This window comes from Gopherus flavomarginatus, chromosome 1 (genome assembly GCF_025201925.1).
Source record: "Gopherus flavomarginatus isolate rGopFla2 chromosome 1, rGopFla2.mat.asm, whole genome shotgun sequence".
In the NCBI taxonomy this organism is placed as follows: Eukaryota; Metazoa; Chordata; order Testudines; family Testudinidae; genus Gopherus; species Gopherus flavomarginatus.
In genome coordinates this window covers 7991772-8004355 of record NC_066617.1, presented here as the reverse complement: position 1 = coordinate 8004355, position 12584 = coordinate 7991772, and the positions used below count along the sequence as shown (strand labels likewise).

Here is a 12584-nt window from a genome sequence, read left to right as displayed (position 1 = left end):
TCCTTAACTATAAAGAAAAGGGAGAATATCAAATGTTGGCTGTATGAATGCAACCTACTGACCAACAATTAAAGTGGGAACAAAAGGCTAGATACTCCACAACCCTGCAACTTGTCATATGACAAGTCAGCACCTCAATAAAATAAGCAAAGCTGATTCTATTCCGAATCTGTCTGATCTTCTCAAACCACATCAAGACTCAAAATCTGACTATGCGGGTTTTGCAGGAGACTTTCATGCTGACAATAAATCTGATCTATCTAATACATTCTTCCTGCCTACCCTTCATTCCATCTCTGGCAGTAGCAGATGTCCGAATGACATACCATCTGGCCTTTCTGTACCCCTTGAACTTTTGCTATAGACACTCAAAGTTATGTTTGCTTAGCCCTATGGTGAACTCTAACAAAGAAATCCTCGTACCCCATTCTTTTGCAACATAACATTTAACTTCATTCTGAAAACAGCTGCACATCTGTGGTGTGCTCTCTAGCAGCCTCTGAATAGCCTTGTCACTTACCAAAAGAACCCATGCAGTAACTTATAGCACTGAGATGCATACCGTATGTGTACCTTTCCTGGGTATCAAAGTATTGTTGAACAATTCCCAAATGGAGTGGGGACTGTCTTACAGCAGACCACATTCATCTAGGTCTTCTAAGAGACTCTTCCATCATAGCACTGGTAAGAGCCAGAAAGCTAGTGGTGTTAAGGCTGTCCAATCTTAGATGGAATCAACTTGCAATCCAGTCTTTATAATTTGTTAAACTTTTCTTTACTAATCCCAGAGTGCCCCTGTCCTCAGCTGTCCCTCTGAGGAAGGTAGTGACTGTCTCTTATCTTCTGGGTTTTTTTGCTGGCATGAAGACCAGCCCAAATAGAAGCAACTGTCCCTGCAGGGGAAATGGTGAAAGTGACAGACTAAGGGCTGTCATGCCAAGCCCATAACAGGCTTCAAAAAAGAACTAGATAAATTCATGGAGGATAGGTCCATCAATGGCTATTAGCCAGGATGGGTAGGGAGGGTGTCCCTAGCTCTGTTTGCCAGAAGCTGGGAATTAGCGACAGGGGATGGATCACTTGATGATTACCTGTTCTGTTCATTCCCTCTGGGGCACCTGGCACTGGCCACTGTTGGAAGACAGGATACTGGGCTAGATGGACCCTTGGTCGGACTCAGTACGGCCATTCTTATGTTCTTATGTTATTTCTTATGCACAAACTGAAAAAGTAAATTGCTTCTTTCAACCAAAATAGCAGGTGTTTGGAATAAGAGGTGACAGTGTAAGGAAGAAACATATTAAAGTCTTCTACTTAGATCATATAAAGCACTTGCTGGTACCAGAAGAATGCGAGAAAACCAGGGCAGACCTGCACAGATGGCCAAACTTGACTTCTGTTGTGAGAACTGGCTAACAACAACTCTTCAGCACTAACACAGAATAAACATCCATTGTCCTCATGCCCTATCTGGGGAAGCTCAGGGCAGGTCTAAAAAGCTTAAAACACTTAAAAAGCTGCAGCGGTGCAGCTGTGCCACTCTAGCACTTTAGTGAAGATGCTACTGCACCAACAGGAGGGCTTCTCCCATCAGTGTAGTAATTAATCCATCATAGCTCTGCCATCAGCATAGCATTATCTATACCAGGAGTTAGGCTGGTATAACTGTGTTGCTCAGAATTGTGGATTTTTCAGGGCTGGTCTACACTAGGGGAGGGGATCGATCTAAGATACGCAACTTCAGCTATGTGAATAACATAGCTGAGGTCAAAGTATCTTAGATCGAATTACTTACCGTCCTCACGGCGCGGGATCGACGTCCGCGGCTCCCCGTCGACTCCGCTACCGCCGTTCACGTTGGTGGAGTTCTGGAGTCGACAGGAGCACGTTCGGGGATCGATATATCGCGTCTAGATGAGACGCGATATATCGATCCCTGAGAAATCGATTGCTACCCGCTGATACGGCGGGTAGTGAAGACGTAGCCTCACACTGCTGAATAATGTAGTTATACAGATATACGTTTCTGGTTTAGACAGGGCTTCAGTATCCTGTAAAACTGGGTGTCAACTAATGTAGTTTATTTTAGTGACTTTGGGCATGTTTTGACTACAAAATTAAGTCAACCTGCTTTATGTCGGCATACTGCCATCACAGTAATTACATCGCTTGTGCATGTCTACAGCTTGTTCTTTGTTGGCAATGTGCATCCTCACTAGGAATGCTTGTATTGATTGTATGCTGAGTGGGGCATGGTGGAATGGCTTCTGAAAGCCAGTAACAGTCAATATAAGCATAGTGTCAAGTATCAGGGGGTAGCCGTGTTAGTCTGTATCCACAAAAACATCTGAAGAAGTGAGGTTTTTTACTCACCAAAGTTTATGCCCAAATAAATCTGTTAGTCTTTAAGGCGCCACTGGACTCCTTGTTGACATAAGCATAATACAATGACACTGCGTCAACCTAAATACATTGACAGTGACTCTATGCCTCTTGTGGAGGTGGAGTTAAGTCCACGTAGCAGGGCTGTTACAGAGAAGACAGTGAAATTTTAGTGTAGACACTTCCACAGCTAGGCCGACTTAAGCCTCCTTTGTCAACCTAACTCGATAGTGTTGACCAGACTTTAGTGGATTGAATTTCACCACGATCTTTTATATTATGCTAGAAGTCCATGAAATGGTACAGATAGCCATCAGATCCCATAATATCATTGCAAAACTTTCATTTGCCTTCTAGCTGCTGTTTTTTTATTGTTTTCCCATTTCTTCCTGTTTACAGTTTTTAAGTTTCTAAGCTGCATGCTAAAAGTTTTCAGTGCTAGACGGTGTGACGTTATTGATATAGTCTGGGCCCATATAGAACATAGTTGCAACCAAGGTCCTGTAGTGGACCAAATCTTATGTAAAGGGGGTCATATAAGGTGTCTAAAGCCTTGGCTACACTGGTGCTTTACAGCGCTGCAACTTTCTCGCTCAGGGGTGTGAAAAAAACACCTCCCTGAGCGCTGCAAGATACAGCACTGTAAAGTGCCAGTGTAAACAGTGCCGCAGCGCTGGGAGTGCGGCTCCCAGCGCTGCAAACTAAACCCCATCAGGATGTGGAGTACGTGCAGTGCTGGGAGGCAAGGACGCCTCTTGATGACGTCGCTTATCGATGGCAAGTGGCGTCATCGAGAGGCGTCACCACTGCGGCATTTTGGCAGGTGCTCCACCGCCGCTGTGGTCCTTCGGCTGGCGCCTGCCAGCCAAAAAGGTTGGGGACCACAGGTCTAAGGGAATTGCTTGTGTGACTTGTGGTTAGCCAGTGACTGGTTTGGTTTGCCTTAGAGGTGGAAAAACCCCGGTCTTGGGCTGTAACTGCCCTGTTTTAAGCTATTTGTCCTGAATTGGCACTCTCAGTTGGGTCCCGCCACAACCGCATTGTCACAGAGAGCAAAACTTCTGATTAAAATAGTGGAAGTTGGCAACATTGATAAATCTGCAAAAAAACTTCTTAGGTGACAGGGCCTATGCTAAAACCAAAATTTCCTTACCTGAGGGAGGAAGCAGGCCTGGTTGGGTAAAAAAATCTGTAGAGACAAAATCAGAAATGGCATTAAACGTATTTAGTATCCTGTAGATTCTAGCACTGTATGAAGTCAGTAGCTCAAATCCTCATGCACTAGATAATATCATGGCTTGCTTTTGTGCAGCCGCCTCTCCTCAATGGCTGTTTCCCCCCTACTGTTTTAATTTCCTCAGCTAACAGCTAGTTTCACCACATCAAAACTTGGAACAGCACTTATACGGCAATTACAAGCAGCTCAGATGATTTCTCCTTATGTGAGCGGGGCCTTCCAAAATCATACATGCCAGGGCTAGAGCCTAGTTTCCTTAGGGCGGCAGGGTGCAAAGAAATGAGAGCTTTTGGTATGTTTACACTGCAGCTAGGTGGAAGCCTCCTAGCCCCCAGGGACAGAAACATGCTAGCTGGGCTGGAGCTACTGTGCTAGAAGTAGCAGTGGGAGACTGATGCGCTCCAGCTTTGGGGGGCAGGAGGCTGAACAGCTGGAGCTACACCAGCCTCACTTATCAGAGGGGTAGCCGTGTTAGTTTGGATCTGTAAAAGCAGCAAGGAGTCCTGTGGCACCTTATAGACTAACAGAAGTTTTGGAGCATGAGCTTTCGTGGGTGAATACCCACTTCGGCGACGAAAGCTTCACCCAGGACAGCTCATGCTCCAAAACGTCGTTAGTCTATAAGGTGCCACAGGACTCTTTGCTGCTTTTACAGCCTCACTTACTTTTAGTACTGTGGCTTAAGGGCTGCTAGCGCCAGTCTGCCAACGCAAGCTGGCTCCTAGCTGCACTGCAGGCACATTACATGCCCCTTACTGCCCACCATGGCCCCAATACTCATGGGCTCCAAAGCAAGGGGCTATTCTCAAGTCCTTGGCGGAGAGACTGCCCGGGGGGTGGGGGTGGGGGGGGGCAGTAGGATCATGGGTACCAGCCAGCTGAGGCAATGGGGGCGGGGTCACGGGACAAGGAGACCTGAAGTGCCTCTTTCTGCCCCTACGTCCCCTCCCCTGTCTACAGGGGTTCACAGCGCATGTGCAGCACGGAGCTGCCCTGCCCCTGTTTTCAACACAAAGAGCCCCGCCCCGAAGAGAAGAGCAGCCCGGCTGGCTCCGCCCCCTCACGCTGCAGCGTTCTCAGCCGCGGCCCTAGGCCGCCCCGCCCGGCCGTCTCCTAGCAACCGGCGGCAGCGCTGATTGGCCCGGGTGCTGGCCGCCGCCATTTTCAAACCGCTGTGGGCCCGCCGCCGCCATTAGCCCGTGAGCTGCAGCGGCCCGGCCCGGCTCCCCCTCCCCCTCCGCCCCCGGGGCCAGGCCTGGGCATGGAGAGCGGGCCCGGCCCGTGCGGGGACAAGCCCCCCAGGAGGAGACGGAGCAGGGCCAGCACCAGCGCCCGGGCCAACCGCTCCCCCGCGGCGGAGACAGAGGCGACCCCGGGCGGGATGGGATCGGCCTCGGCCTCGGCCGCCTCCTGCAGCCGGTAGGTGCAGCCGACCCCAGCGTCCTCCTCCCGCTCTGGGCCAGGGACCCCCGAGGTGTAGGTGGGCAAAGGAGGAAAGGCTTTACATGCAGATCTAGCGTTGGCTGCTGGGTACTTACACACGCTGGGTTTCTGTTTGTCACTATTATGTATTGTTTGTTTTGCAGTGTTGCCTAGAAATCCCAGTCGTGGACCTGGACCCCCCATTGTGCTAGGTGTTGTACAAATTGAACAAAAAGACTGAAGCTGCTCTAAAGGTGGCCAGCAAGGGAAAAGAGAAACGTTTTTTCCTTGTCCTTTGTAAAAGAGGCATAAAAATACCTTAAAGGCTTTTCCCCCTGCCTGTATTAGTTAAAAATAACACTACACAGTGAGGTATGTACTACTCCGCTTGGGTAACACTATAGCTGGCTGGAGAGCTAGAAGGATTATGCCATCTCAAACAGAAAGCAAGTGAAATCTGAGCTAGGAAGTGGTTTTTAACTGGACTTCTAACACCTCGTGTGTCTAAGTGTTTTAGTCAAATAACTCCTTTTGATATGGATTCAGTATCTTCCCCCCCTTCCAATTAAAAGCTGAGAAATCTCACAGTAAACACTTGAAACCTGAGTCCACCAGTGAAGTCAGGACTCTGAGTCTTCTTTCCTTGGGGTGGTGGGAGAAAAGTGACCCCTAACTTTTTAAATCAGCAGGTCCAGATAACTTGTATCCAAGAGTTTTAAAAGAGCTGGTTGACTATTATATTGGTTTTCGATAAGTTTTGGAGCACTGGGGAAGTTCCAGAAGATACAAGAAAGCTAATGTGCCAGCTTTTAGAAAGACTGAGCAGGGATACTTGGCTAATTATAGGCCTGCCAGCTTGACATTCTCCATGGGTAAGATAAATAGAGCAGCTGATACGGGACCTGATTAATAAAGAATTAAAGGAGGGTAATGTCATTCATGAAAATCAACATGGGGTTATGGAAAATAGATTCTGTCAAACCAACCTGATATCTTAGGATAGCTCAGTGCTTTGAGCATTGTCCTGTTAAACCCAGGGTTGTGAGCTCAATGCTCGAGGGGGCCATTTAGGGATCTGGGGCAAAAATCTGTCTGGGGATTGGTCCTGCTTTGAGCAGGGGGTTGGACTAGATGAGTGCCTAAGGTCCCTTCCAACTCTGATATTCTATGAGACAGAACACCCATCTTTTTATGAGATTACAAGTTTGGTTGATAAAGGTAATAGTGTTAATGTTATACTTGGACTTCTGGAAGGCATTTGACTTGGTACTGCATCACATTTTGATTGAAAAATTAGAATGATATAAAACTAATTAGAGACAAGACGGGTCAGGCAATATCTTTTATTGAACCAACTTCTATTGGTGAGAGAGCCACGTTTTTGAGCTACACCATGCTCTTCCTCAGGTCTGGGAAAGGTATTCTGAATATTATAGCTAAATACAGGGTCAAACAGATATAGTTTAGTATAAGTAGTTATATTCTATCTAACTGCTTGACCTTGTATTTAGCTGTAATACTCAGAATGCCTTTCCCAGACCGGAGGAAGAGCGCTGTGTAGCTTGTCTCTCTCACCAACAGAAATTGGTCCAGTAAAAGATATTACCCCACCCACCTTGTGTCTCTAAAGTCCTGGGACAGGCACAGCTACAACCGCACTGTGTACATAAAACAAAGATGGCACGCAGTAAAGGGATTAAAAACTGGTTTACTTAGGTCTCGGAATGTAACTGTAAATGGAGAATCATCATCAAGCAGGTATGTTTCCAGTGGGGTCCTGCAGGGATCTGTTCTTGGCCCTATGCTATTTAACATTTTTATCAATGACCTGGAAGAAAATATAAAATCATCACTGATTAAAATTTGCAGATGACACACAAATTGGGGGAGTGGTAAATAATTAACAGGACAGGTTACTGATTCAGAGCTATCTGGATCACTTGGTAAGCTGGGTGCAAGCAAACAATTTTTTTTTTAAATATGGGTAAATGTATATATCTGGGAACAAATAATGTAGGTCATATTTACAGGATGGAGGACTGTATCCTGGGAAGCAGTTACTCTGGAAAAAGATGTTGTGGTCATAGTGGATGATCAGCTGAACATGAGTGCCTGGTGTGATGTGGGAAAGATTATTTTCTCTCTGTTTTGGCACTGGTGTAATGGCTGCTGGAATACTGTGTCCAGTCCTGGTGCTTACAGTTCCAGATGCATGTTGATTAATTGGAGAGAGTTCAGAGAAGAGCCAGGAGAATGATTAAAGGATTAGACAATGTGCCTTAATGATAATCTGAGTAGACGAGCAACTTGACTCTAACAAAGAGATGGTTAAGGGGTCACTTGATTACAGGGCTGGTCTACACTGAAAACTTACATTGGCATAACTATGCCAACCTAAACCCCAGTGTACACAGAGCTAAGTCAACGGAAGAATTCGTCCATTGAGCTCGCTATAGCCTCTCAGGGAGGTGGATTAACAGGAGACCCTTTCCTGTCACTGTAGTGTCTACACTGAAGTGCAACAGTGGCACAGCTGCAGCATTGCAACTGAATTCTGGAAGCTGAAGCTAGACAAATTTCAGACTGGAAATAAGGTGCAAATTTTTAATAGTGAGAGTAACTAATGGAAGGATTAACCAAGGATCATGGTGGATTCTCAATCACTTTTAAATCGGGATTGGTTATTTTTCTAAAAGATCTGCTCTAGGAATTTATTTTGAGGAAGTTCTGTGGCCTGTTATAGAGGAAGTCAGTCTAAATGATCACAATAATCCCTTCTGCCTTTGGAATCTAGGAATCTGACATTACAGCTAAGAGTTGTATTTAATGTCTTGTTTCATCCATCATTCAACATATGTTTGTTTATTGGTGATGTTGATTTGTCTGTTTTATAATCTACAAAGTTTTTTTCTTTGTGTGTGATTATGCTATTCTAGAGACTTGTTAAACTTAGTAGTTGTTTATATCCTGTCTGCCATAAAAATATTTGGGAATGTTTACAAAAAATAAATAAATGCTATCTCTTGCCAACCATTTGTAACAAATCAGACCACTTTGTTATTACCGGTGACCCTTTTTTTTCTGTGATTAAAAAACAAAATTCTCTGATTAAAAACCAAAACACTTCAATTTGCATTTTTCCGCAATTAAAATGACATGCTATATAGGAGGGCCACATAAACCGAAGCACAACCTTGTGTGGGCCAAACAGATTCTGCCTTCGGAGCTCAGCGGCTGGAGAATGGCAGCTGTTGGCCAGGCACCCAGCTCTGAAGAAAGGAAAGGTGGCAATACCCAGTGCTTTATTTGTGCCAGGGCTGTGCCCCGGGGGCACCTCTGGGCTTGATGTGTCAGTTATGAAACAGCACCTTTCATGACAAATTAAGCACTGGCAATACCATATTATGCCACCCTTATTTCTGCACTGTTGCAGGTTGTGGCACTGCCTTCAGAGCTGGGTCTCGGCAGGAGCTATCGCTCTCCACTCTGTCTTCAGAGCTGGGGAGATGGAGTAAAAACTAAAGATTCTCTGTAAAAATGCAAATTGTGTGTTTTTTCTCTAGCAAATGGATTTCTAGGATCCCTGGTTATTACCACTCTCTTCCAGCTACTAACTCAACTTTCCTGGGGTTTGTGTCCAGCATTCACGCTGGCTGCAGCAGCATTAGATCTGGCTCACAACTGCCTATGCCCTGGCCTCCAAGGTCAGTTTATTTCAATGGTAAATATATCTTCACCTCAATGAATGTCAAAAAAAAAAAAAACAAAACCAAAAAATCTCAAAGCTATGAAAAGTCAAGACAAATATTCAATCTGGCTTTCTCTTCTTACTACTTAGGAAATAATTTCTACAACTATACTAGCTTATGTGGAATGTGCATAATTCTAGTATTGTGTTCTGGGAGCAGTTATGGCAGTATATTTAATGTGTACACTTTAAGTTGCTGAACAGTGTCAAAGGCCCACAGAGCACGAGAAGGGTGTTTCTTTAATTGGCCAGCCTAAATCTAAATAGATAAAATATTGTTTAGAATTATTTTAAAATGACTGGCTTTAGTAAAACATCCTCCACTCTAGATGGCACTACTGCTTATGCAAACATTTTAAAGTTAATGTTAAAAACCTTATCTTACAATAAGCTGGTATGGGTCAAATTGTAGCATAGATGGGGATGACAGTGCTGAAGTCTTTAGGTTGCTGTATAAGCTGATGGAATGCTTACTTATTATTTGTATTATCATAGTGCCTAGCAGCTGTATTCATGGACCAGGATCTCATTGTGCTAATGTCAAGGCTGAATCCTCACTCTGTCATGCCGAGTGCAGAAGTGGGGGCTCGCAAGGATTCTAAAAATTAATACTTGCCACTCCAGGCTTGTATTAAGCTGCCAAGGTTACAGCTTTTCTCTGACCTTGGCTTGGTAAATGCTGCCACCACCCAAATGCAAAAAAAAACCCGACAAAAAACAAACCCTTGGACACAGGAAGGCGCACTTGGGATTCTTCCCTGTGAGGTACCTCAAGCCCTTTTATGCCCCTCCCTCCCCACTCCAGGGAAGAGCTGAGAAAGAAAACAAAGGAAATTAGCTGTTGCCACCAGCTAATCAAACAGCACATGCACAAACCTCTTAGAACACCAAAACTCCAATCTTGTTAAAAAAGGTAAATTTTATTCAAAACAAAAAAAGAAAATACATCTGGAACTTAGGCTTTTGCTAGAGCAATTCCAAAAATCGAGCACCCAAAATAGCTTTCTTGGGGGTTCAGCTTAAAGGTTACAAGCAAACAAAAGCATCTGGGGTTAGCACAGAGGAGTCTACAAGCTAATAAGAAATAACCATAATCATGTCTTTTTAGAAATTCCCTAATTTTACTTGCATATCCGAGGCTCCAGATAAACAGATTTGATAATCTATAATCATACCTGGCTTAAAGCTGTTTACAGAATTACTGCTTCATGTCCCTGCAGCCCAGAGAACAACAGACAAAGGGAAAATTTCTTCCACAATTTGAAAAAGTTCTACCTTCCCATTGAGTCTTTTGGTCAGGTTCCCACTCCTTTTCTTTTACCTGTGTGCTTGTTAACCCTTTACAGGTAAAGCAAGCAGAGAACAGACCAAGAGGGATTTTACAGCTAGCTGGATGGCTTTGTGCCCTCCCCACCCCCTTTCATATATCACAGCTAGTTACTGTACAAACAAAATGACAGTCCCTGCCCCAAACCGCTTACAATCAAAGACAAGAGACAAAAGATGGATATGGCCAGACCGATAAGGGAGCACAAGGAAATAATGCGACTATTTTGTGGACAGGCTGCATCGTCTCGTTTTAGGCTCCAATCCTGCATTTTGATCCATGCAGGTGGAGTCCTGTGCACAGGCAGACCCCAAAGGAAGTTCCATGTAGGGACAGAGTTCCAGCTGCAAGGTTGCGCTGCGTTTGGCAAGTTTATGTGCTAAGTAAACTCACACTTGATGCTTTATGGTGAAAGATAAATGAATCATTAAGAAACCTGAAAAAGGTATCAGTTAACATTTCAAATGTCGTCTCGTTCATGGTCAGCCATTTGCTGCAATGCTGAGACCTGAATTACATAGCACTTCTATTGTAGCAGTGCCCAGAAGCCCCAGTCGGAATCAGGCCACCATTGTGCTGGGTGCTGTACAAGTACATAGGCATTTCTTGTGTAAGATGACAAGACACATGCAATGGTAGAGAAGAGAAAAAATAGTCAAAACACATGCAATTTTATATATAGATACATTATAAATAAAGAGCAAATTGTCTTCAGTTGTTACCTGACTGACCGACGTTAACTGGATGGCTTCTTATAGGCATCACTGTTAAGAGGTCAGCCTTGAGGAGGATTAGAAAGAAAACTGTAGTGACACGTGAAGTGCCCTCCCTGAATTGATCCGTGAAGACAAGACAGTGTGGAGAAGAAACAGTTGTTTGTCAGCTTCTTAAGGCTGGCATCACTGATGTGAGTGGGACATGACATGAGGCGAGTGCTCAAGTAAGGTGATGTGGAGCTATGAAGGAACTTGAAGGTGAGGACATGAAGCTGAATTTTGATGTGGTAAAACAGGAGGAGTCACAAGAATGATTCAAAGTAGTGTGTGTTAGATGTGGTCAGAGCAGCAGGCAAAAAAAAAAAAAATCTTAGCAGCTGCATTCTGCATGGACTGGGGAAGGATGATGTGGCTGCTAGGAAGGCCAGAGATGGAGTTACTGTAATCATGATTGAAGATAAGGGCCTGGCTTTCTGCACAGAAAAAAAAAAGATGAATTTTCAGGAGAGATCTGAATGAAGAATGGCCTTCCTGAACTAGTATGTGAAGTCACTGCCTTTTTTCTCTTTTAAATCCCTCCCAAATACCTTCTTCTGCAATAAACTCTCCATTTCACTCTTATGTTTATTCATTCTTTCCATTTATCTCACACTTGTGATTCATCATTAGTTTAGCAGCCAAGTAATCTGGTGGTGATGCCATTGTCTGCCTTTTTTCGTTTTCTTCTCTTCTTTCTTTTTCTTCTCCTTTTTTTTCTTCTTCCTTTTTTCTTTTTTTCTGGTTGTCTGAAATGAGTGTTTAAGCTCCTTGGGATAGATATTTCCTTATGTTGGGAGCTGCTACTAGCCACTTGGTTGGTAAAATAATGAGAAACAGTGCAAGGTTTTACTGACTTAGATAAAAAGGAAAAACAAACTTGGTTGTAACATTAACAAATAACATAATCCGTATTTGAAGTGCAGCTTACCAAAAATCTAGACACATCTTAAAAATTTCTGTTACAGTCGCACTTTACTATATTATTTTAAGAGAACATTTAACAAGAATAGTAAATGTGAAATCCTAATTGTTTTTAATTATTTCAGAGTCTGTTACTGCACCTGAGTAGTCTTGTCAATTTTGTGATATTTACAATCTTTGTCTTCTTTCCCTGTTACTGTAAGACCCACCCTTTTTTACCTCCTTCCATTTTCTCCTTTGGTTTCCTCTTCCTTTTCCCTGTTTTGTTTTTGTTTTTCCCCCTGCTTCTCATGCACACTGGAAAACAATCCCAACTATCCATACAAAATGGTGGGGTCTAAATTAGCTGTTACCACTCCAGAAAGAGATCTTGGAGTCATAGTGGCTAGTTCCCTGTGAACATCCTCTAAATGTACAGTGGCAGTCAAAAAAGCTAACAATATTAGGAAAGGGATAGATAAGACAGCAAATATCATAATGCCACTACATGCCGTTCTGGTTGTCCCATCTCAAAAAAGATATTAGAATAGGCAGAAGTACAGAGAGAGGCAACAAATGATTAGGGGAATGGAACAGCTTTCATACTAGGAGAGCTTAAAAAGACTGGAATATTCAGTTCAGAAAAAGATGACTGGGGGGGATATCATAATTTGTAAAAGCATTTATGGTATGGAGAAAGTGGATAGGGAAGTGTGTAATGTGAAGGGGTAAATAACTAGGGCTCACCTGATGAAATTAATAGGCAGTAGGTTTAAAACCAAGAAAAGTAATTCACATAACCTGTTGCCAAGG

The 12584-nt window shown here is 43.8% G+C and overlaps 1 protein-coding gene across 1 annotated transcript in view; it reads left to right on the top strand.

The window, feature by feature from the left end:
- The first annotated feature begins 4880 nt into the window (after positions 1-4880).
- NET1 (neuroepithelial cell transforming 1) overlaps positions 4881-12584 on the top strand; it is a 92642-nt gene continuing 84938 nt past the window's right edge. The window contains exon 1 of the mRNA XM_050936891.1: positions 4881-5038. Coding sequence (XP_050792848.1) covers positions 4881-5038 — 158 coding nt within the window. The remainder of the gene's footprint in view (positions 5039-12584) is intronic.